This window comes from Natator depressus, chromosome 5, assembly GCF_965152275.1.
Source record: "Natator depressus isolate rNatDep1 chromosome 5, rNatDep2.hap1, whole genome shotgun sequence".
NCBI classification, from domain to species: domain Eukaryota; kingdom Metazoa; phylum Chordata; order Testudines; family Cheloniidae; genus Natator; species Natator depressus.
In genome coordinates, this window is record NC_134238.1 from 97,969,570 (window position 1) to 97,994,687 (window position 25,118).

At 44.1% G+C, this 25,118-nt stretch overlaps 1 protein-coding gene across 2 annotated transcripts in view; it reads right to left on the reverse strand.

Annotated features, from left to right (window-relative positions):
- Positions 1 to 12,885: 12,885 nt before the first annotated feature.
- The window catches only part of ENTREP1 (endosomal transmembrane epsin interactor 1), a 43,036-nt gene continuing 30,803 nt past the window's right edge, over positions 12,886 to 25,118 (reverse strand). For both annotated transcript variants that reach the window (XM_074953279.1, XM_074953280.1), the window contains 3 exons: positions 22,110 to 22,268; positions 18,563 to 18,852; positions 12,886 to 14,361 (listed from right to left, as the gene is read on the reverse strand). In XM_074953279.1, the coding sequence (XP_074809380.1) occupies positions 14,158 to 14,361; positions 18,563 to 18,852; positions 22,110 to 22,268 (653 nt within the window). In that variant the 3' untranslated portion in view covers positions 12,886 to 14,157. The remainder of the gene's footprint in view (positions 14,362 to 18,562; positions 18,853 to 22,109; positions 22,269 to 25,118) is intronic.

The following is a 25,118-nucleotide window of genomic DNA, read 5'->3' on the forward strand; positions in this document are numbered from 1 at the left end:
AATCTCATTCTTTTGGGGGGGGGGGGAGCGGGGGGGGGGTGATAGCCATTAACATCAGTCTCTCATTTAATGAGGGATGGACTGTGCAATATAAGCACTGTGGTTGCAGACTGGAGATGACTTTGGAATTGTCTCCAGAGATTTCATAGATTAGATATACATGTGTGTGCATTTCCGTTAATAAGTGAGCTGTGAAAACTCTGCCTTTGTCTGATCACTTAGTTCCATCTGTGATCAGGGGCCCAATTTTCCCTTCAAAAACAATGGACTGAGTGGAGAGAAAGAAGATAAACTTTTTATTTCAACTGGCAGCAAATACTGGAACTATTTGAGGGAGATAGTGGAATGGTGAGTAAGCTGTTGTAGTAAATGAATATGAGTACTGTACAATTATTTGACGTACAGCAGTTCTTGTTGTTAGGTAATCAAATCCCAATCTGTGGAATAACAAACTTTACAAGGGCATGGTGGTGTTAATCCAGATTAGTATTTACTCTGCCATCAGACAGATACAAATAGATTGTGAATTACTTGTGAGTAGAGTTTTTATTGTCAGGCATCTGGTTTATAAAGGTCATAGGAACAATTTTTTTTCATAACTTCCCATATGTATAGTAATATATGTAAATATGATATATACCACGTGTCATTTAGAAGATTATATACAGTGCAGCCTTTCCATAAATTACCTGTGTGGAAAGCTACTCTTGCAGACATACTTACCACACTGCTGGTTCCCAGCTTTAACTCCCATATTAATTTTCTGCTTTTGTGGCTCTAGTCAACTCCCATTGAGGAATCTTTCCATCGACTTCAGCGGAAGATGGACCAAGCCCTCAGTATGCAAATGACTATAGGGCTGTAACAGTGACTGATCCTTAGAAACTAAGGGCCCTATCCTGCAAACGCATGTGTGCTTAACTTTAGGCACCTGAGTGACCCATTGACTTCATTGGGACTGCACGTGTGAGTGCCGGATTGGAGCCTCACTGAGAATGTGAATTGTTCTATTACAACAGATGCATTGTGATTTCTGAACAGGGACAGACAGGGTGTGTGCTCCTAATGTAAACAGTCCCACAAGCTTAGTCTGGAAAGGGAAAGCGTGTTTCAGAAATACAGTGAACTCAAAAGGGAGAGTTGACACCTCTGTAGTCTGTTGTTTTTTCCATTGATGTTTAAAAGGTGTTAGACCAGCTGTTTATGTTAGTATTTTAGATGAGTGAAACTGTCCATGGGTTGAAAGGAATAACCCACCATTTTACATTCCTTCTCTTCCATGAAGGTCCTGCAAAGCTGTCCCTTCACTGTTTAGTACAATATTACTAACTTTTCAGTGTTTACATTAAGGATGAAATGTCCTTTTATTTTTTTATTGGTAGGTTTCACACTTACTCGTTTGAATCTGTTTATAATTTAAGGCTTGGTTTGTATTTCTTGAATGCAGATTTTTTTTTAATTTTCTAAATTAAATCTGTTTATGAAGATGGCGGTGTGGGTGAGATTTCTTGTATATATTTAGCACAGTACTTAGAATATGAAGTTTTACTATTGTTCTGTAAAGAGGGTGAATAGAAATTATTGTAAAGCGTTGGGAAAAGTATAGTATTGTATTTGTAACAATATTGTTCTTTGTAAACACTAAACTTGATCTCTATATATAAATATAAATATATATATAAATATATGTGAGCCTGGAATGTTGATACTGCACATCTATTGAATGTAATTCCTCTGACTTTTTTTGTCACAGGTCTCTGACCCTCTGTCTGTAACGCAGCTCCAGTGGTTTGATTGTTTTTTGTTTTTTTTTTTTTAGCCAGCTGTTTTGTTGTGATGTATTTACTGTGCTACATTCCTTTATTTAATGGAGCGCTAATGTCGGTAAGATTTGCAACAATAAAAAACAAAAACAAATTGGGCAGGTCTGAGAGTTTGCTGATGTGACCACCAATATTGAATGAATATTTTTGGGGGGCGTGCTTGATCCCCACCCCTGAGCAGTGTAGTTAAGGTGACCTAAATCCCTGTGTAGACAACACTAGTTCGATGGAAGGTGGATTACCCATGCTGATGACAGGAGAATCCAGTCAGCACAGGTAGTGTCTACACTGAAGAGCTATAGTGTCACATCTGTGCCACTGTAGCATTTTAAATGTAGACAAGCCCTAAGTCTTCAAAGAACTTTTTGTGTGTAACAAATTCTAATGAGAACTTGAATCTGCAGAAGTATTATACACCAGAGAGACTGTAGAAGAAAAATTGACTTTGCAACTTCAGACATTGATTCACTAATGTTAATGTGGAAGTCTAACCTTGCCTTTACCTGTATTGGATATAGGCCACAACACCTCACGTTACCTTCCTCATATGGGCCACAGAAGATTTCTTCTCCCGTCCACTACTCTGTGGACTGGAGATCCCACTCTTTATCTTATTCACCCTCTCTGCTGTGGCCAGAGGCCTCACCCAAGCTAGCAGTCAGTTTTTACTATGTACATCCAACACAGGTGACAGACATTTCAATACCTTGCAACAATCTAGATGAGCCTGAGATACCACTGTACCTGATATAGGACGGAAGGGAGCCTGCTGGTTATATCGTATGACAAAAACCAGTAGTATTTTAGTTCACATATGCAAGGGGGGGAACATTTTACCTTTCTTTTGTGTGATAATTGGAGCAAGAGTAATCTCCCACCAGTAAAAGGAGGATGGGTGTGACAAAAGAGCAGAGCTAAGACATGGCATACTTCCAGGCTGTATTTAGTCAAATTACAACTTTCTAATGACAGGTTTCAGAGTAGCAGCCGTGTTAGTCTGTATCCGCAAAAAGAAAAGGAGGACTTGTGGCACCTTAGAGACTAACAAATTTATTTGAGCATAAGCTTTCGTGAGCTACAGCTCACTTCATCGGATGCATGAATCCCTTTTTTAAAAACATTGATATTTACAAACTTAAATCCATCATAATAACGATTTTTTTGGTTTGTGACTATACATATTTGGTACTGGAAGCGAAGGAACATTTCCTTTAAGTTGTAAAATTGAAAACTCACAGTGTTATTTAATATTCCTAAACCTCATTAACTTGCTAGTATGATATCTCATGATTTTTACATACGAGTTGCAAAGGGCCAGTTTACGCAGTTAGGAATACATTTCACTTTTATACCTGACACAAGTAGTCGTGCAGGCTGCTTGACTTGTTTGTGGATAGGCATCCTCTGCAGATAGTACTTGTTCCTTTTGAGATACTGCAAGGGCTGTAGAAAACAGACTTCATTGATTTCAGGAGAGACCGGCAACTTTATTAGGTCATCTATTTATGTGCAGCTGAGAGCCATTCATGTGAGGGATCCAAGGAATTTTTGTTGACTGCAGAGTGGGCTACTGATAAGATTGTTCTGCCGCAAATAGGATTATGTATAAAGAGATTATCCATGAAGCTGTCTGACTTTTCTGGAGAAAGACAGTGCTTCCTAAGAAACCAAAGAATCGGACAGCCAACGTTCCGGGTAAGAGTATTTACGTCTCATGGACTGAAGGACAGATTGAAATGATCTCATTTCACATAGTATTCTACTTCACTGAGATTTTTGTTATTCTGAAGCCAAGAGCCATCTACTAGAGCCATTGCATTCAAGCCTCCTTACAATGTCCAGTATTTATAACCATCAGTGCTGCTATGAAACTCATCAGGTGAGTTGTCGCCAGGTTTTGGAACTTCTGTAGCTTTCTCTAATCTTTTTATTAATTTTCTGATGGAAAAACTTGGATCTTGCACCTTTTACGTCCTTTGCAGGCATCTTTGTGGTGTTACTTTTTTAGCTGCATGCCATCCAAATTCCATTTCCACTAGCAACAGTCCCATATAAAAAAATCTTTTATTCAAAGGCAAAAAGTATAAAACTGGATTGAGGTTGAGAGTATATTTCAGTAATTTAGGGAAAAATACATTCCAGACCTGCTGTCATTATCCCAAACACAAGCGTTATAAACCCAGAAATTCAGAGTTAAAGTTAAACTTAAAAGAAACGAAAACATGTAAGGTATAGAAATGCACAGTTAGGCACCCAAGACCCTTGACACCGTTATAGTGACGCAATTGCAATAACTGTATGATTAATCTGTTTTAGTGTTCATACTCCCAGAGTACGTAATGTTGATTTTTAAAGACACTTTAGAATTTTTCTTGTTCCACATAAAATCTCTTCTTTCAGAGAAACTCAAAAAGAACTGCCCTCTTTCAAAATGGCCACGATTTCTTATTCTCAATTGAACTTAGGCTGTGGGCTGCCCTCAGGGAAGATGGCAATGCCCTAGGCCACAGGTTCTCAGAGTGTGGTCCGCGGACCACCAGTGGTCCACGAGCTCCATTCAGGTGGTCTGCGGATAGTTCCCTCTAAGGTGTGTCCCTGGGTGGCCGCACATGAGAGAATGAAGGGCCACCCACCTAACTAGTGGAACCGTGCAGGCGTGGCTCCACTAATTAAGTGCCTGGACCCTGGAGAAGATGCACATGTAAGGTGAGGTAGTGGCCTTGGGAGGAATAGGGGACAGGTGGGAGGGGGCAGTGGGGTGAGAAGAGGGGGTGGGGGAATTTGGGATGTGCAGGGCTGCGGCAGCCAGAGAAAGAGGCGTCTTTCCCCAGCTCCAGGGCTGCAGCTGCTGGGGAGAGATGGCCCTCCTTCCCAGCCTCAGCTCTGTGGCTGCTGTGGTGGGGGAGAGACCCCCCTCCTTCCAGCCTCAGCTCGGGGGCTGCCGCAGCAGGGGAGTGAGGGAGAGACCCCCTTCGTTCCCAGTCCGAGCTCGGGGGCTGCCGCAGCAGGGGGGAGAGGGCACATCCATCGCATTAGAAAGGTAAGACTACTGATATTAAAATATGAGTTGTGCGCTTTTATTTGTAGAACAAAAAAAGTTAATTATTATTGGGGTTTTTATATAGTACTTTTATCCAAAGCGCTTTACAATAGCTAATGGTACAAACCACATTTGGAAAGATCATTAAGTGGTCCGCTGAGACCCTCAGCAATTTTCAAGTGATCTGCGGAAAAAAAAAGTTTGAGAACCACTGGTCTAGGCTGATAGGAGATAAAAGGACCCATTTTAACTCATTAACAACTATACTTGTAAATTCTTAGAAAATTCACTCAATGCACAGACTGCAAGTGCTGTACACTTGGGGGAAGATACATTGTTATGTATGAAAGATATAAAGAGTTTCAGTGCTGCTCTAAGTGTAAAACTCAATTCAACCTTAACTCTTGTGCCTCTATAGTATACTTTACACTGCAAATGGGAAAAATCAGTTCCTCTGTCTTTTGTGGACACCCCTGTCTCAGTCAGCTTTGTTGACAAACTAATACAACTCCTTTTCTGGGAACCACCCATATCTCCCGAATTCCTCATTTGGAATAGTGAAACCCAAAGTCTATAAAAATGCTTCCTCTCAGGTTCCGCCAAACTATGCATGAATGATTTGTACTAATATTTCTGTTCTGTCTCTGCAATAACCTTTATGCTGTACTCATCACTGGAGCACTCATATCTGAGCACCTTGCTGCAGATGGGGAAATTGCGGGAGAGAGAGGTGAAGCAATTTACCCAAGGTCACACAGAGAGTTAGTAGTAGAATCCCCTCCCAGTCCTATGCACTACTTCCTGCAGCACACCGTCTCCCTTTCTGAGCTGTAACACTGATACATGAAAGATCTTTTGTCATAACAAGAATATTTTGGGTAGGTTTTTTTTATTTACTTCAGCACCAAAACTCTTATGTTCTCCTCCTGTCTTGCACTGGGATGTTTTAAAGCTATTAAAAATATGTTATTACCCTGGGCTCTCTGAATTTAACTTCAGTTCTCTCTCTTTCTAGTGCTAATCACATTAGTCCTTACCATGTAAGCTGAATTGTGCTGGGATGCTGTTGTGCACGTAGGGAATGAGCCATATGTCGTCTGGCTCATCCAAGGACTCTCGAGAGTGCTATGGCAAGGTTGGTCTTGTGCAGCAAAGGCTGCAATAGACGGCCTAGCTTGCAGCTTTCACCTTTTGGCCACTAGCTGCTGCATTGCTGAACTGTCTGTTTAGGTAGCAGCAACCCAAGCTAAGGGGTGCAAGGGTGTAAAATGTAAGTTGTACTGACATTTTGCATTCTCCTCACAGGACAGGGGCTGTCTCTGTTTGTTTCTTGTACCGGGGCTGAGTAGATTGTCAGGGTTCACTCAGTAAAGTGAAGTAGTCTGTTATGCTTGGTCAGAGGCAACCATGAAGATGTCAGAACCCCACCCCCACCTCCCCTTGCCCGAACAGAACTCCTGGGAGGCATCTGCCATGGCGCGATAAGGGCCTGCTCTTACTGAACTCAATAGGACAAACTGACTGCAGGAGCAGACCCTAACTGAAGCCCAAATGGGGTCCATCAAAACAGCAGGATTACCCCAACATGCTGGTATAATTCCCATGGGTGACGCATCTTGCAGTCACGATGCTGCAGGAGTGTGTGGGCTAAAGAGAACAATTCTTTGTAGTCTGTTTTTAATATTTGTGTAGCCACAGTTAGCTCCTTAGTGGCTCTTTAGCCCTTTTTTCCTTACTGCCTAGGGTAACTGGGGGAATCTTTCTCAATATTCAACACCCTTTGTTTCCCTTGGTTCCATTGCTTTTCTGTAGTGTACAGTTGCATTAGACTACAGTTTTTTCTGACCACGTCATGCATGCCTGGTCCACAGTAGGTTGCAGGGCTGCTACTAGCAGGTCAGAGTTTGCACCACATTTGGCCTGACTACAGGTCCTCTGTCATACAAGAGCTGTGTTCTCTTTAATATACCTTAATGCACAGCCAGGTCCGGCTGTTACTAGCTCAGGTGAGATATGTTACACATGGCTCAGGCGAGTGGCTGAACGTTAAGGTGTGTGTGGTTTTTCTGCCAGTTCCCATCTTCTTTCTCATTCCAATGCTCCCTGATCCCTCCCTAGCTGTACGCTTCCTCGGCCTTTCTCCACTTTTCCTCTCTTTTTCTCCCCTCCCCTTTTATTGTTGCTCTTTTCCTTGTCTCGCCATGTTCCTTGTATTCCCTCCACTTCAGTCCTTGGGGGAAGGACACTTTGTTACTCCCCCTTCACATCTAAGGAACTTAGACAAATGCCTCTGCCTTGCCAGCTAAGGGGAGAAGCCGAGGAGATCATCGCCTCCTTTGCATTTATTCTCACTCTGTGTGTGGAGTGCAGGGGTGGGTCAGTGCTGACAGGGCTTTCTGCTCCATCCTATGGGAGTGGGAAAATCTGGGGAGAACGGGCATTCTAGATCTCTCCGTCCCCCTCAGGTGGTAGGAGGAGGAGAGGAGGCCATACCCACTTGAATAGCTGAAACGTTTCTGTGTAAATATAGCATCCAATTACACCCTCACCCAAACAAATGCCCATTTTTCCAACTGCTGCTTTATTTTATTGGGGGGCTGGGAAGGGGGATTGTAGTTTTTTGTTCGGTTGGTTTTGGTTTTTTTGTGTGTTTGTTTTTTTTTTTTTCATTTTGATTTTGCAGAAATGTTGAGGAAAACTGCTCCAATTCTGAAAAGGGCACTGATTTGACCACTTCAATGAATGCCCCCTTGTGGTCACAGAGAGGCACATCTGTAGCTTCAGCCAGGCTATAAGAAAAATGTGTGTATGAGGTTAACTTTCTTAAACTCAAAAGAGCTATTAACTGTGGTTACAGAAGCCTGGTCTGGGAGAGGTTAAAGCAAGGCGGCATTGGCAGATTCAGATCAGACTCATAAAATGAAGTTTAGCATATGCAAGGTTTGTATAACCCTCGCCTGGAAAAAGTTTTAAAAAACCCAAAAACTTCTTGAAGTTTTTCTCTATGCCAACAGCTGCACTGTTTCCTCCTCTTGGCCCATATGCAGTAGTAAAGGTAGGATACAAAAAATCTAAGGTGATAAACATTGATCTGTTTTCACTAAGTACTTCATCTGGCAGCTAATGATGGGGCAGAACTGTATGATTGAAGTTAGCTGTTGGACAGTTTGGAGCTCTTGAAATCCATGAGTATTTTAGAATTTCTGCAAAGGTAGTTAAATGAATGTCACTTCCGAAACCTGAGAAAGAGAAACAAGCAGCTGATCCAGCCTTCTCATCTCAAGTGTCCCTTTGACTCTTTATTCTCTCTAGCTGTAGCTCACCTCTTTTCCACCTTCTCTTAACATGCTACATCATCTGGTTGGTCTTCAATAAACCTATTCTTATAGTTTCATGACCTTCCATTTTAGGATTTATCTATAAATGTTGGACAGAACAATGTGCTAGAGAGAGTTTGGAAAAGTGAGTCTCTTCTCCCTGATAATTAATAAATTGTGTACACTGTTTTAGTAGGATTTCTGCTATCTGGTGGCTTTAATATGTATTGATTGTTCTGGGGAAGCGCAATCTTTGGTTTTTCCTTTTTAAAAAAAAAATCTGTCTTTTCCAACCAAAATGGAGAAAAAAGGGTGTAGTGGAGAATTAGGAATTAAAGCTTAATCAATGTGGTTGTTGATTAAAAGCAGGTAAGGAGGTGTCTGGCTAAAGAGAATTAGGAAATGAACTTTACTAAACTGCTGGCAACTATAGTTGAAAAATTGTGGCTATTTGGGATGTAGTCAAAGGATTTGAGGAAAAGACGTGGTACTGATTATTTGGCGGAAGAATCCTGGGAATTACTTACCATTAACTTCAGTGGACTTTGACATAGCCTAGCTAAACTACTGTGATTGGCATCTTTCAGTGTTTTGCACATGGGATTGTGAAACAGGAACTTCTGGTATCCAATTCCAACTCAGATACTGACTCCCTCTCTAGGTTTGGGTAAGACACTTAACTTCTCTGCCTGTTTTCCCATTTGGAAAATGCAGATAATTCAGAACACCCCTGAGACAAGGGTAGGTGAGTAACTTTTAGCTAATATTTGCAAAGGAAGTTGAACGTAAATAGCATAGTATAAGTTCTAAGAATGTTCGCTGTTGTGCAGATGGAATACCTGCTGGCTTAGATCTGCGTGAGACTCCATGTAAGCAAATCTAGGAAAAAGGAAAGGATTGCAGGCTCCAATTTCTGTATTCGTTCTAATGCCTTATGGGCTGGCGGAGACACAGGGTACCATAGATGCTGCTAGAGGGGAACATTCTAAACCCAAATCCACTTTGCGATGGACTGTCAAGTCTTTTGTTTGAAGTCTATAACTGAGAGATGACGAATTACCTTTTTTATGTTGGTACAGCACCTAGCGCAAAGGGGCCCCACCATTTAATGGGGTGCCTAGGTGCTACCATAATGGAAATAATAATAAAATAGGTTGTGTATTATACTATTACCAACCCTAAATGTTTAAAAATCATGAGATTGGCTTTAAAATCATGAAATTATGTAAAAATAATAGATTTCGTGTTTATTTGCTATCTGCTTTTTGAGTCTTTAGGGTGCGTGGGGGGTCACACTTTGAAGCTTTCTCTACAGCCACGAGGGCTAGAAACTTAATTTTTCTTTAAGAATGAAGGCTGAAATCAGCATGTCCACTTGACTCCAGGAGCTGGAGCTTTAAGGAAAACAATAATTATCATGAGACTCATGACAAAATCATGAGAGTTGGCAACACTGGACTAATTTGTTTGGTCTAGGCCAGGGGTGGGCAAACTTTTTGGCCCGAGGGCCACACTGGGGTGCGAAACTGTATGGAGGGCTGGGTAGGGAAGGCTGTGCCTCCCCAAACAGCCTGGCCCCTGCCCCCCATCCACCCCCTCCCACTTCCCACCCCCTGACTGCCCCCCTCAGAACCCTCCCTCTCCTTGTCCCCTGACCGCTCCCTCCTGGGACCCCATCCCCCCAAACCGTGCCCTCAGGGACTCCACCCCCATCCAACCCCCCCTGCTCCTTGTCCTCCGACTGCCCCCTCCTGGGACCCCCGCCCCTAACCACCCCCCGGATGAGCAGGCTCAGCTCGGCAGCAGGATCCAAGTGCAGAGGGACTTAGGGTGGGGTAAGCTGGGTGCGGGTGGTTCCCTGGGAGATCTGGATGCACAGAAGCTCATTGTGGGGGTCCCAGGGGCAATGGGACACTGCATGGGATCCAGGTGAAGTTGTTTGGGGCTTGGGTTCATTTGGGTGGGGGGTCCAGGTGCAGGGGTTCAGTGGGAAGGGTGTCTGGGGGAGGTCAGCAGGGTGGTACAGATGGAGGGGAGGTGGGGCTTGTCAGGGTGAGGGTTCGATGGGCCTGCTTAACGGGAGCCCCAGCTTTTGCCAAGGGGATGCCACGTGCTGGGCTCCAAGTTCCCCTAGCCCCTTCTTTTCCCCATCCCATGACCCTTTCCCTGCCCACTTCTCTTCCCCATCCCATGGCTTCACTTCCTGGCGTCCGGTGATTTCAGGGCTGGGTGGCGGGAAATGGAGTGACCTGGCCCCAGCCTGCTCTGCTCTGCTCTGCTGGGTCCTGGCTCCCAGCTAGGAGCCGGCTGCGTGGAGCAGGCTGGTGAGTGCCGGGCCGCGTAGCTTAGGGGAGGGTGTTTGCAGGGAAAGGGGTGGGGCTGGGGCAGAGCAGGGGTTGGGGCAGCTTTCCTGGCTTGTTCAGCTGGCCGGGAGATAGGGCTGGCCGGGGCCCCTTCTGACTCTGGGCCCAGTGCCATGGTAACGGTACTGGTGACTGCTGTAGCAGAGCGAGACCCTGCTCCCAGCTGCACCAGTTTAACTGTGTGGTAACTGATTTTAGTTGTCTGAATCCAGAGATCAGGATTAGACTCTTACTTTCCTGTTCAATGGCTGACACATTATGGTGTGGCATGTAATAATGTGTAAGGCTGACACTGCTGTTCAGGGAGACACGCTACCTTGCTATAGCTATTAAAGATGACCAGCCACTGTAGCCAGGGACTGATCTATAGGGAAGGGATGTATCAGAACTTCAACCTGACAAGCTTTGTTTCAAGACAAATTACTCCTGCCACACAGCCCAAAGCCTCCCATTCTGCCTTCAAGCTACATTTGCTGTAGAAATTATTAAGATTCATGGATATTTCCAACTTCAATCCCAGGAGAGGATATCTGACTCCCAACTGTCACTGGATTCCAACATGGATGATGAAGGTCATGTTAGTAAAGCTAGTGAGTTAGGTGCTTTTTATTTCTCTCCCCCCCCCCCCCCAAAAAAAAAAAAAAAAACTGACAAGACTATACTTCTCTAAGCAAGTTTCTGAAAAACACTTGAGTGGTCAGTCTGCAGCAGGCCTACTGACAGTTTGGCATTAAAGGTGCATCCTCTCTAGCATATACACACACATTTTAACCTTCAGTCCATATGGAACGTTAGCTGCAGATGATAGGATTCCCCACATTAGAGAACCAAATTCAGCCCCCGAGTACACAGGAGCAACAAGACTGATCTGGCCCCATGTAAGCAAGTGCCATTAAATCTGAGACAATCTCTCGTTCTAGTAGAGTGCTAGCCTAATTCTTCTGAGCATGTGAAACATTGTAAGATGATGAAAACGCAGCTCGGGGCAGCTTTCTCAAAACTGGCTGGAAGATATTTGACTTGCTTGTCATCAACCATTTATGCCCAAGACATCAGACTCTGGTTACGTACAAAACTCCCCCGTTCAATGCCTTGTTCTCCTAAGAAGGCCCCTATTCCACTGCTATCATGCTATGACTTTCTCTTTGGCAGATGAGGTGAAAACCTTTGCTTATTCTCCGTGACCAACATATTTTAGTTAGGGAAATGGGAGAGAGATTGAATGATTCCCATATTTCTTTAAAGCTTTTGCTACAGCACATGTGACCTACCACAGGTGAATTTGCTGTCACTGCGTAGGACAGTTGGTCTAGTAAGTCATTACCCTCAGGAATTTACTGGTGGCCAAATTCTGCTCCCTGTCCAAAGTTTGGTGCAGTGAGGTTCTGCAGTATTCAGGGGGACAGGTTGTTCCTCAACTTGCAGTGCACGATGGTCAAAACTACCTCGGAGCTTCAATTCTATTTCCTTCCATCACTCCTATGCAGAGGGGGTTGGGTGGTAGATTTGTAGATAGTCTCTGGCTCCATCTTTGCTCTTCAGACAACTCCTCCTACCCTCTCATTCAGCCAGCTATGCAAAGTGCAGGTGTTAAGGACTTCCCAATCTATTCCCCCCTCCCTGAAGGGATAAGAGGGCAGAATTGACCCTGAGCTATTATGTGTCAAGGAAGTCACAAAAAAGAAGCCATAAACCATGAGAGGTTAATTGCCACCACACCTACATTGTATTTTCTTTTGGCTGAATAAAGCAGGCCACACTTCTATCAAACTGCATTTGTGGTGTTTCCTTCCTTGCTACCAATCCTTGTCACCTTGCAGTACTGAAGCTAACCGAGCCTATTAAAAAAATATTCCATTCAAAATGGTTCAAAGGTCTTACTCCTGGAAGGCACTCTTATGGTAATCAGAAATTTCCCTTGAAGCCCAGGTGCTCCAGTACATACACATCTCTATGAAACACGATGAGTGATGCTAATCATTTACAAGTGAACTGCTTGGGGCAAAGTTAAGTGATTAATGACCTAACAATTATGACTTTGACACTAGACAATTGCTTCCAAGGTGCTCATAATTGATTGGTTCTACAGCTGTTGGGGTGTGGTGGGGATAATTTGTTCCATTGACGACTATATCTTCCCACAGCAAAATCAAGGACACAGTTTTACTGCTTGATAATTATTATTAAAAAGGTAGATGCTGCTCCTGCTCTGAGCTTCAGATGGATGCAGGGATCTGCCTAAGTGCATCAGCTGCTTTCCCCAAGCAGAATGTTCTAGCTAGTGATCAACATTAGCATGAACAAGCTGTGTAAACAAAACAAAAAACATTGGATTCCAGATATACAAATTAAACACTTTATTTCTCTTCCTTCAAGCAAGAATAAACTGATTCAACTCTTTCTTCTAATCAAGCTTAATTAGAACTTACAGTGTACAGCTTTTAGTTTTTCCCAAGGAAAGTGATTTAATAGTTACCCTAAGTAAAGCTTTAACAGCAGGAATATTTCATCTGACTTAAAGGACAACTTGTATCTTGCTGCAATACAGGAAGCTGCTATAAATAGCCTTAATGCTACAAACAATGAGCCTGACCCAAAGCCCATTAAAGCCAATGGAAAAAGACTCCCCGTGGCTGTAGAGGGCTTTGGATCATGATCTGTATCCTTCTACAATAGAGAAATGGGGCTAAATTCTGTTCTCAGTTACCAGCATAAATGCAATAGAATTTGCCAAACTATTAGTAGTCAGCAATTTTACAAATTTAGTGCCTTTTCCACTCATCTGCAAACAACAGACCGACTCATGAATTTGTACATTATTCAGAATGACAAATATTTGATGCCAGTGTATTTCAGCTCGTGGATTGCTCATGAACTGTTCACTGTGCTTTGAGTATTTGCTGTTCCTAATTCACTATTTGTGTTGTGTGACTGAGGTCACCAAAAGCCCAGGATAGTATTTCAGTTCCCTGACTAAATGACTGATACCCAAGCCCACAAAGAGTTTTCAAGATGGCAGCACAAAACACTTTCACCAAAGCTACTTGTGAAAGTATATACTGTTCTGCAGTATTTGCACAGCTGTAGTATGGAGTAAATCCATAGGGCCGTATCACTGCACGTATACATTGGCATAGCTCAGCTGAACTCAATTGAGGAGCTGTTCCATTGATTTCAATGGTTTTATACAGACATGAGATTAGAATTTGGCCCATATGCCCCAATAAGACAAAAATGAATGAATTTATGCATAACCATGCCTACCTTGAAAGTCAAGGTATAGTCATTCAACTTTATCCACTGTATAACATGTGATTTAGTAACAAGAATGAATCAATTCCAAGAACTGAAAAACTACAACAGTGCACCAAAACAATGATCCGGGAATATACTAATTGCACCTGGATATCCTTGTTTTAAAGCCAGCTGGGAACCAGAACAACAAAGAGAAAAGTTTTATAGAATTAACTTTGTCAAAGAGTCTCCGGGGGGGGGGGTTCCAAAAGCATGAAAAAATTTATTCGTGATAGTCTCATCAACCTGCTTGTCAGAGATGATTTTCCAGCCCTGTTGGTTTGTCGCACCCAGGAACTCAGATAAGCAACAAGACCAAATCAGAGCACAGTTTCCCGTACAACTCCAATGAGACTATGGGGCCGTTCGTGCTCTAGTCTCTGGGTTCTCCTCTCTGCTACCTGGTTTTCTGATGTAGTGAAAGTACTCAGATCTCCACAGCTCTCCAGGTGCAGCAGCCCTGGGTGTCTTCTAAACGGGAGTTTATGTGTCCTTGATGTCGATGGCTGAGCTGGAGTCATAACCTTCAAAGAAATGGAAAAAAGTTAAACTTCATTTCTTTTGGCTTCTCAGTTGTTGCTTTTTAAAATATATTCTACTGAAGTCACCCCTGGCCCAACTTCCTGGGGGTAGGAAGCTGCAGCTTTCACTAATATTTCTCGGATAACCACATGTACTTTTCAAGTACGTAAAAGGTTGTTACAAGGAGGACGGAGGAAAATTGTTCTTCTTAACCTCTGAGGATAGGACAAAAAGCAATGGGCTTAATTTGAAGCAAGAGCAGTTTAGGTTGGACATTATGAAAAACTTCCTAACTGTCCGAGTGGTTAAGCACTGGAATAAATTGCCTCGGGAGGTTGTGGAATCTCCATCATTGGGGATATTTAAGACCAGGCTGGACAAACACCTGTTAGGGATAGTGTAGATCGGGGTCGGCAACCTTTCAGAAGTGGTGTGCCGATTCTTCATTTATTCACTCTAATTTAAGGTTTTGCATGCCAGTAATACGTTTTAATGTTTTTAGAAGGTCTCTCTCTATGAGTCTATATTATGTAACTAAACTATATATATGTATATAAACTATATATATGTATATAAAGTAAACAAGGTTTTAAAAATGTTTAAGAAGCTTCATTTAAAATTAAATTAAAATGCAGATCTTATCAGTTTAGTGTAGTGGTTCTTAACCTGGGGTGCACGCATCCCCTGGGGGTGCGAGATGCCCTTTCTGGGGGGTGCGAGACATGCAAGATTTTTTCAGAAGGTAAATCATCGAAAACACAAATTAAGCACAGGCACATAAGTACAACTACTTTGTTTCATCAAACCTATGTATTTATTAACATTATACACTTTTTAACGATTACTGTAATACACAAAGTTTTTAAGTTTAAGTTTTTAAGCTAATTGTAGTGTAATTTTTGATAAGGGGTGAGAGAACATATTTTGAGAATTCTAGACCACCAGTGGGCTGAGCGGGGCTGGGTGTAGTGTATTAAATTGCTCCCCACAGGAATGTGCTACGTACGGTATACTACTTACGACTGCCAGTCCTGGTGCTCCGCAAGTAGCACGTTCCTACGGGGAGAAATTTAATACACTGCACTGGCAGACAGAACCCCAGACTGGCAGTGGGCTCCGTCCGCCGGCTCCTGCCAGCCGGGGTCCCGGCAGCTGGCACTGCTCAGCCCACTGTTGGCCTGGGGTTCCGTTCACCCAGGCCGGTAGCAGGCTGAGCCGGGGCGGCGGCCGGGACCCCGGCTGGCAGCAGTGTGCCAGTAAAAATCGGCACACGTGCCGCAGGTTGCCGACCCCTGGTCTAGATAATACTTGTTCCTGCCTTGAGTGCAGGGGACTGGACTAGATGACCTCTCAAGGTCCATTCCAGTTCTGATTCTATGCCAGACTTGCTGACAGTTCATTAATGTATATCATGATATGGCAGGTACAACATTGAAAGGCGTACATAGGCCCAATCACTGATGGGGCGTGGGCCATCTGGGGTGGGAACATCTTCCTCCCCACTTCCCACAGCATGTGTGCAGGATTAGTGCATTTTCACTCCTGGTCTCCCCCCCAAAATTTTTTCTAAACATAGGTGTCCTTCTGATATTAGCTCACCCAAAGTGCAAGATAATGTTCAGTAATGGTCCAAGAGTGATTATTTCCCATTTTTCACTATTTCTAGCCTTCCCTTCTTACAAAAGCTATCACTCTATACCAGCTATCCTTCAGACCAGCTCTGAGAAGGCTGCTCTGATCTGAAAGACCCATTTTTATGTAAAGACCAAAGCTGCAAGAAACCTTTGTAAAGAAAACTGCCTAGTTTCACAATTTTGGTTACTTCTGCAGAGTTTCTCAAACCTTTCCTTGAACTTGGGCAAGGTTATGGCTCTCGGTGAAACCATCAGCCATGTATCAGCTTCAACATGAAGCTAGGGAAATCTCACACAGTTCCTTTGATCCTAAAACACAAAGCGAAATGCTGGGGGCAAGAATCCAGGCAAACCAAAGAGTTGCATAAACCCTGTGTGAACTATAACCATAGTTGGTTAGTCTCTAAGGTGCCACAAGTACTCCTTTTCTTATAACCATTGACTTTTCCACCATTTTAATAAAGAATCACTTGTGCGGTAGATCCACCCGCCTGAACATTCTGTGTCTCCAGGGTACCCAAGACATTTCATGAGAGTGTCTGGCCTATATGTGGATTATATCAAATTATAAGAAAAATTTCTGGGTGCTCTTCCTGTTACTATAAGGATGTGTTCCACACTGTCTGCTTTTCCTCTAGGTTACTTTGTATTTGGTTCAAGATTCCCTGGATAAATAACAGAGAGAGGTCGCTTCTGGTAGGGTTTTTATATCATGTATTTCTTGAGTAATCCTCTACCTGATTGCTAGAAGTTACAACACACAGCTTCTTCCCTGAGAATAAAGGATAGAGGAAAAGAAAGATAGTCTTGAGGCAGAAGCCAGGGAGTCAGGAGATTGTTTTATGCCTTTCTTGGCCCTAGACATTTTGTTATGACTCCATTGTGCCTTGTCAGCATGTCTTTTGAAACTAAAGTGTGCTGATTGTTGATATTGGACTAGTACAGATTCATGTGCACAGTTTCAGGGGGGAGGGGAGGAGGAGGACGATGATTTGATAGCTACCCTATTATGTTTCTCACAGGCTCTGTTTCACAGACCTGCAGCATCCCTCTTCTCTCAGTGACTGGGGGGAGTTAGCCTTCTATGCGGTGGATCAGTGAGTCTGAACTATACGCTCAGCAACAGTCTTTGCTGTTTCCTGGCAGCCTTGGAACTCAGAAAGGAGTGCCACATATACCTGCCCTGTAAGGGCTGTAACTGGTAGGGCGGAACCAGGCCAAACCACCTTGGGGAGTTCACCAGAGGAGCAGACTACTACCCTATATTATCTAAAACTGGGACAGCAGAGCAGTGACTGCTTTGGAAAGTAAGGGGGTTTGCTTACAAGTCTCCCTCTCTAGGAGGCTGTTTTGGTCCTCTGATAGAGGCTGAGCAGTAGAGTCCAAACCCTCCTTAAAACTCTCCTTTTCTGTGATAGTTATAAAAAAAGCTTGACAGTGGTAAAGTTGTTGGTGTGCAGAACGCACTGCTTACCATACTGCCCAATATTGGCTCATTGTTTCCTTGTACTCCCCTATCTGTTGGTATCCACCTGTTGGCTCTTGCCTTACACTTAGATTGTAAGCTCTTCGGGGCAGGGACTGTCTTTTTGTTCTGCGTTTGTACGGCACCTAGCACAGTGGGGTCCTGGGCCATGACTCAGACTTCTAGGGGCTATGGTAATACAGATAAATACTAATAATTTTGGAAAGCTGCTGACAGTTCCAGCCCTGGTTGAGGACTTGGGGAAATAAGGATGAGTCTGGGCCTCTTTTTAGAATGCAGACTTATTTTTGCATAATGGGATTTGCAGCTGAGTTGTAAAATACAAATAAAGTCAATGTGATCAAGACTGAATTAGCCCATTGGCTTTAAAAATAGCACTGGAGTTTTAAGAAGGTGTAGCAGAAAGCTCGCACTAGAAACAACTGATTATAGAGAAACCAAGAGGCTTAGCTATTTTACAGTAACTTGTAAAACCTGAAGGTAACAGATATTTTAGTTATATTCTTAGATGGTGGCAGTAATTAACATTTTTATATCTTCACTAAATTTAATTAGCTCTGGACACATACCACACTGGGTTTTTTTTTGTTTGTTTTTTGCGATGGGGTAATAAATTATAATTTCAATTTACTCTGTTTTATAATCTTCTACAACCTTTCTTCTGTGTGAAGTATAATATTCTCATGTCACTTTGTAGTCCATGTTTCTGCCACAAGGGATTTTGCCCTGTTTTTGCAGGTGGGGAGGAGGCTAATATTCATCTGCCTCTTAATTTTATGTATGCATGGTGTTCACACTATTTTGAAAAATGTTTTCTTGTTCCACTTCCCCTTCCCTGAATCTTGGTTAGCTCTGTGTTTTGCAAATGTATTTCAGATACATCACTGCTTGGCTTCTCATTCTTTCCCAGAACCAACCTGACATACCAGCAAACCCTGCTAGAGGTCAAACGCTGACTCTTGCTGCTATCCAGAGTGCAGCTGTAAACTGTACCAGTGGTTTGTTTGTATGCTAGAGAAGCCAATTAACAAAGTGAGGAAATATTTAGGTCTCCAGTTCATCGCAACAATAATAATAAGCTACCTGCTCCAGGAAGCTGGCGCTGGTGATGGCTTCCTCCATGTGTTCTTCGTCCGACTTTAAAACAGATTTGATGTTTTCCACCAGTTCGTGTATGTCAGGGGTCATACTGCAGGAGGACTGCTCTAGGAACCTTGCCACAAGCAGCTTAGTGTCTATGTATGACTTGTAGTCTACCAAAGACCGGGGCCTTGCTCTCAAAGCTCTTACTCTCAAACCCTTTCTCAAAATGACAGTGGCCAGTTTTGGTTTTAATTCAGTCTGAGTTGCAGCTTCACAGCTTAGTACCGGACCTGAAGGCAAAAACAAAAACAAAATAATCAAAGCCCATTTACTTTATCTGAGCAGTTGAAAAAACAATGTCAAAATGAGATGTCAGCACTGACAGTAATTCAACACTGATACGCTGCACAAATAAATGTGACATTGTGGTAACCAGTGCAATTTAATTATTGCCATGCTAGCACCAGTGGTAATAAGCATCAATTCCCCCCTCCACCCCAGATAAATATTGGTGCTTTGTGTCAAATTTACGCCAGTAGAGAGTGCACATTAGAGAGAACCTCTACACCGGGGGTTCTCAAACGGGGGGTCGGGAACCCTCACGGGGTTGTGAGGTTATTACAGGGGGGTGGGGGTGGGGTTGCAAGCTGTCAGCCTCCACCCCAAACCCCGCTTTGCCTCCAGCATTTATAATGGTGTTAAGTATATAAAAAAGTGTTTTTAATTTAGAAGGGGGGTGTCGCACTCAGAAGCTTGCTATGTGAAAGGGGTCACCAGTACAAAAGTTTAAGAACCACTGCTCTACACCAAAGGTCCTTCATGGGGTCTAAGTACTGTTCAGGGCCTGTATGATCCCTTCTAAACTACAGTGATTTTCATAATTTGTGAATAGTAGTTCCCCTTTCTAACATAAGTACCACTGATTTTTCCCCCACTCCCACTGTATTCTGATTAAAAAAATCTATTCTGAGGCATATTGTGTAAATAAAAATTGCTACTACTGTGTTTTGGTTATGAGAAAAGCACCCACAGGTTAATAAGGTAACTCTGTAATGCAAGCATTATGCCAGGGATAATAATAATTCCAGGAGGAACTCCGGTACCTCTCATCAAGGGAGCTCAAACTACACGGAAGTGACTTCCCTAGTTAGTTTGGTAGCTGACTTCCATCTCTGCAGCAGCTAAGTATTTCACTTTCAGGTGGTTCAAGGCCACATTGTATAGAAACAATTACAAACTGGGTTCTTGATGGCATGTTTTTAAGTGCTTAAAAGCGGCTTTTATGTGCAGCACAGAGCATCCCCTGCTTCCACCATATCTAATCTGCCAGTAATAGATGAGTGTTTCATGCCATTTAACCATTGCTTCAGGAGCACTGTGAAAGAAGGGGAGGAGGAAAAAAGACGGAATGGAAAAAATGCATGCAGGAGAAGAACATGAACCTGGGGGTCGGGGGGGGGGGGGGGGGGAGATGATCAGATGAGAATATGCTGAATGCTATATAGACTGGTAAGTACGACACAGTGACAGGTTCCTTCACTGCTAAAGACAGACAGAAATTGCACTTATTTTATTATCCTAAGCAAGCAGCCATTATTAAAACCCACACATCATTTATTTTCTGAGAATTTAATATGCATCAGCAGCTCCTGGTAGAATTCCAGCAACCCCGACTGAAAGTTGGGAGGCTGTAGTTAGTGGGGATCAGGGCCGGTGTAACCACTAGGCGAACTAAGTGCCGCCGCAGAGGAGACACAAGGGGCCGGGCTTGGCTGGGGCCCTGCACCTGCTGGCCGAAAGCAGCAGGAACTGGGTGCCGCTCGGGGGGAGCCGGGCCGCCTGAGCCCAGGGCGGCAGCAGCCTCCGCAGCAGCAGGGGCAGGCGGGGAGTGTAGCCCACCATGGGGCAGGAGAGGCTGCGCTGCTACTGTGCCCGGCCCCTTGTGTCTCCTTCGCGGCGGCGCCCCCCGCCCGCCTCCTCCCAGGTGGCCGTGGCAGCAGCGGCCGGGGAGCCTGAGAGGAGGAGTGGCCCCCGGGCAAGCGGGGGAGACTCCGAGGTGCAGAGGCTGCTGGCCCTGGTGTGGCCCGAGCGCTGGAGACTGACAGGTACCTGCCTCTGCGCCTGCCCCCCAGCCCAGTGGGTGTTACTTGCCCCACCAGCCTCTGTGCCCTGCCCCACATGGTCAGCCACCCCAAGCTCACTGTGACACCAGCACCCCTTGGCAAAGGGCCCCCTGATCTTCACAAACAGCTGTCACCACAGGCCTGACAAACTCACGGCACCCCACACGTGTCTTACAGGACACTTACCCACAAAGAGGAACTTGGAAGGCATCTACACAAGGCTGGTAACTTGTCAAGAGTGAGAATCTTTGTGAAATGTGTGCATAGGTAATATTGAAGGAATAATGTATTTACCTTAAAAGTCTGCTTTATAGACTTGGAGTAGAAATTAGTCACCAGGGGGTAATGGCCATTTGGAGCAAGGGGGATTTGTCACCCTGCCTAACCTGGCTGGTGATGCAATAGAAGGCTCAATTGTTTAGCTTTACACAACAGTAAGACTTTGAATGGGACACCATCAGAGGCAATTGAAACACCTTAAAGGTAAAAAAGAAACATGGCAACAGCTGTTACCCGTTCTGACACGCTGTTTAAGTTTACTAGTTTTGGGAGGTTGTCGAGGGGAGGGGGAGGGGGGGCGCAAGGTAGAAGTTTTGCCTAGGGTGCAAAATATCCTTGCATCGGCCCTGGTGGGGATTTTTAGAACTGCAGAGGGGAATGAGCTGTAGCCAGCATATCCCAGAGCACCCAGTCCTGTAGCAGATGTCCGCATGGAAACATGTCTCCTTAGGTTTGGACAGGGCTGGATTTACACCTTACACACCCCTAGGCACAGCATCTTCAGCGCCTCCCCCCCCCGCCTACAGCTGACCTTCATATTTTCCTTAAAAAATGAAACTTTTAACCCATTTGTAACATTTAGGAACCCCTAGAGCGCCGGCGCCCCTAGGCATGTGCCTACTGCTCCTAAGCGGAAATCTAGACGTGGGTCTTGGACCAGTGAGAATGTAGATGCTGTTAATGAAAGGGTTCTGAGATTACAAAGTGGGGAAGAGTAAGTGGGCAGGAGATGGTGGCTCAGAAAGTGCTGACATCCCTGTGAAACAAAGTGCGCAGGACAGAACATGCTCATTAGATGCAAATATCACTTAAGTGAAAAATAAATACACTGAAAGGGGAAAACCACCCAGTATTTTTTCTCCTTTTTTACTAGTAGCTACAACTACCAAAAAAAAAAAAAAAACCAACCCAACCAACCAGATGTAGAAGCTAAAAGTGCTAATACATGTCTTTGGAAGGGTGTGTACATGTTTGCTCTTAACTCAGACACTTGTTTTCTTGGGGTCTCCCCAAAGCCTCTATATGATACAGTCAACATCTGCCAGATTGCTATATCAAATTCAAGGCACTGGCATCGTCTGACAAACACAGACTTAAGAAATCGAGTGCAATGTATGATAGTGTTGATATAGAAAATTGATCACCTCTAGGTGGCAAGCCGTGTAGCACAGGATCACTTTTTGATCTCTTCCTCAGAGGGTTGAAGGCTCTCTTGCATGCAGGCTTTTGTTCTGCAGGCACTGAGCTCAGATTTGAAGTTGAAAGGCTCTCTCTACTGGAAGAGTCAGGACTATCCCCACCGACTGCAGGTAAAGATGAAGGAAAACAACGCAGAATAAACCAATTATGCAATATCCTCCAGCCAATAACAGATTAAACTTGCACTTAAGGGTCACATTCGTGATTGCCATTGAGCTCAATGGAAGTTGCAAGGCTTGAAAGAAAAAAAAATTCCGAAGCCTGTACATCTCTAAAAAATCTTCCTCACAGGCCTTGTCAAAAAAAGACCCACTTCTTACAACCAGTCAAACTCACCAATGGGCACAGCTGAACTGCTGCCAAATTGTTTAACTGAAAGTTTAGACCAGAACAAACTGTTCAGCACCCCTGGAACATACCAAGATTCACACCTTCTTAGAGAGAGAAATAAAATACTTAGCTGAAGTCCTGTATTTCGGTGGCTATACCTGAGTATGATGGCACTTGATGTGGTATTGTGGGAAACCAGAGAACCTAATACTTATGTTTACAGATTTGTATTTATAAGCCAGCCATTTGCACACCAGTTTGCTATATTTTAAGATCCAGTTTCATATTCTCCTTAGTTAAGATACAGAGAGCCCAGGAAAATATTTCTGTTCATTCATTTTCTTTCCTTCTAATCAAACATCAGGCCCCCTGCTCCATGGACTCAGATGCCACTATAATACAGACCATATGATGGTGACAGCAAGTGGTGCAATTTATTATGTTGCAGACAATTTGAAAGAGGATGCAGCTGGATATTTTTCCTGGATGTTCATTTTGTAACCATCTCTGTCAGCAATTGGTACCTTGCAAGGAAACAACATATTCTTGTCTGTGTGGGGGAAGAGAGTAAATCTCTTTTTTAGAACCTGAGAAACGGTGGTTCATCACTTTGTCTTGCTAATAGAAAAGCCACAGAGATTGAAATCACTGAAAACGCATATCCCAGGGGTTTGTTTTTATTTGTTGACTGGAGCATCTGGTCTGGTACTTGATCGCAGCCTAGGAAATCCAGATAACAAGAGGAAGCGATGAGGTGAAGCACATAAAAGCAGTTATCAACCTGGAAAGTTGGAGTGGGGGACAGCTCAAAAGCAAGAGCCAACACAATAACAAACTATAACAGAAAAAGAATCAGGAAATGGTGTAGGATCAAAGAGCCAAGCCCCTCCCCGGTGTAACTGAACTGAAGCCAGTGGAGTTACAATAACCTTTGCGTATTACAGTACACTAATGATCCTGCAATTTACAAGAGCAGTACTGCAGTGAAATGTGTTTTAAATAAAAGCAGAGATTAATTTGGTCTAGTGACTCTCTGATCTCTAGTTATCTGTAATCTTAGTTTCAACCTTTTAAATTCCCAAGGTAAAAGATTACAGGAGCTAGAAGTGGGGATGACAGCAGAAGTATACTTGCTTCTAGGATTATATGGTGATGAAGGGTAACTGCCACATGTCATCAGCTGTCAGTAAAGGGCTTGAGCCTGCTCTCGCTGCTATCAATTGGAAAACTCCCATTTATTTCAGGAGGAGGAGTCTCAGGCCCTATGGGCCAAATACTCACTAGCTGGCCTACAGATCTCTGCTGCACCATCTGGTGATGCTTCACTGCTGCCTCCCTCAGAGGCTCTGCTAGGGGTGGGTAACTATTTCCACCAGGGACTCCATAGCTGAAAGGGGAAGGGAGAAATCAATCTTGCTGGTGACTACCACCAAAGGAATGCACTGAATTAGCACATGCCCCAACTGCCTTTACCAGGCCCTCTTCCCTGCCAGTACCACCCACTTTTCTGACTGCTGGGTTTATTCTGGAAGCTGCTACAGTAAGCCAGGTGTAAATGCAGCATTATGTCTATTTGTTCTCCTCCGACAACTGAGAGATCACACAAAATCATTCCACTCAGATTCTTTCGTGAAACTAGCAAACCTCATTATATTACATCTTCCTCCGTCTGCACAACAATAAAGAGAAGAAACTTTACCCTAAAAGCACAGGCTCCTGCCAGTGGAATTGACACCTTTCTTTACCAAGACAGGCAGGCACAGATCCTGGTATTTATGCAGAGTTATGGGAGTTATGTGCCTAAATACCTTTGATCTGTGGCTCAGTTTCCTGTAGTATAAGAACTTAAAGACATTCTGAGGTTTAAATGGCTGAGACTCTTTATTAATCACAGAACCGTGCATATTAGAACATGTCCATGTGACTACAGATGTAGTGGGTCTTACAAAGTGGATTTGAAATATTATCAAGAAATTGATTACAGCTTCTTTTCTGGAGACATTGCAGGCAACACACAGAATGATCTTTCATGTTATGTATACCAATTGCCTATACTTAAGGCTATGATTTTGTCATGAGTATTTTTAGTAAAAGTCATGGCTGGGTCATGGGCAATAAACAAAAAACAAACCAAAATAAAATCACGGAAGCTGTGACCTGTCCCTGACTTTTAATAAAAATATCCTTGACAAAATGGTGAGGGAGGAGGGTCCAGCATCCTGTCCCCGCCCCTGCAGCATCTGGGAGTGGCAGGGACCCCATTGCCCAGTGGCTGGGAGGGGTCCTCTACCACCCTGCAGGGCTGGGAGCTGCCAGAGGGAGGGGAGTCCCCCACCACCGCAGTGGCAGGGGAGCTGCAGGGGGCCCCCCCAGCCCTGGCCACTGAGCAGCTCCAGGGTCCCCCTGCTGCAGCTGCTGGCAGCTGGGAGCTGCATTGGGAGGGAGGGGGAAGAGCTGCTTGCATCTGCGGGGTGGGGGAGCCCTGCCAGCTGCGGGGGCTGGGGACATGCGGGGTGGGGGAAGGCCACGGCCACTGAGAAGCTCTGGGATCCCTTCCGTTGCCGCCGTCAGCTGCTCACGGCTGCTGAGCAGCTGCAGAGGGACCCCCTGCCAGTGGCAGCGGC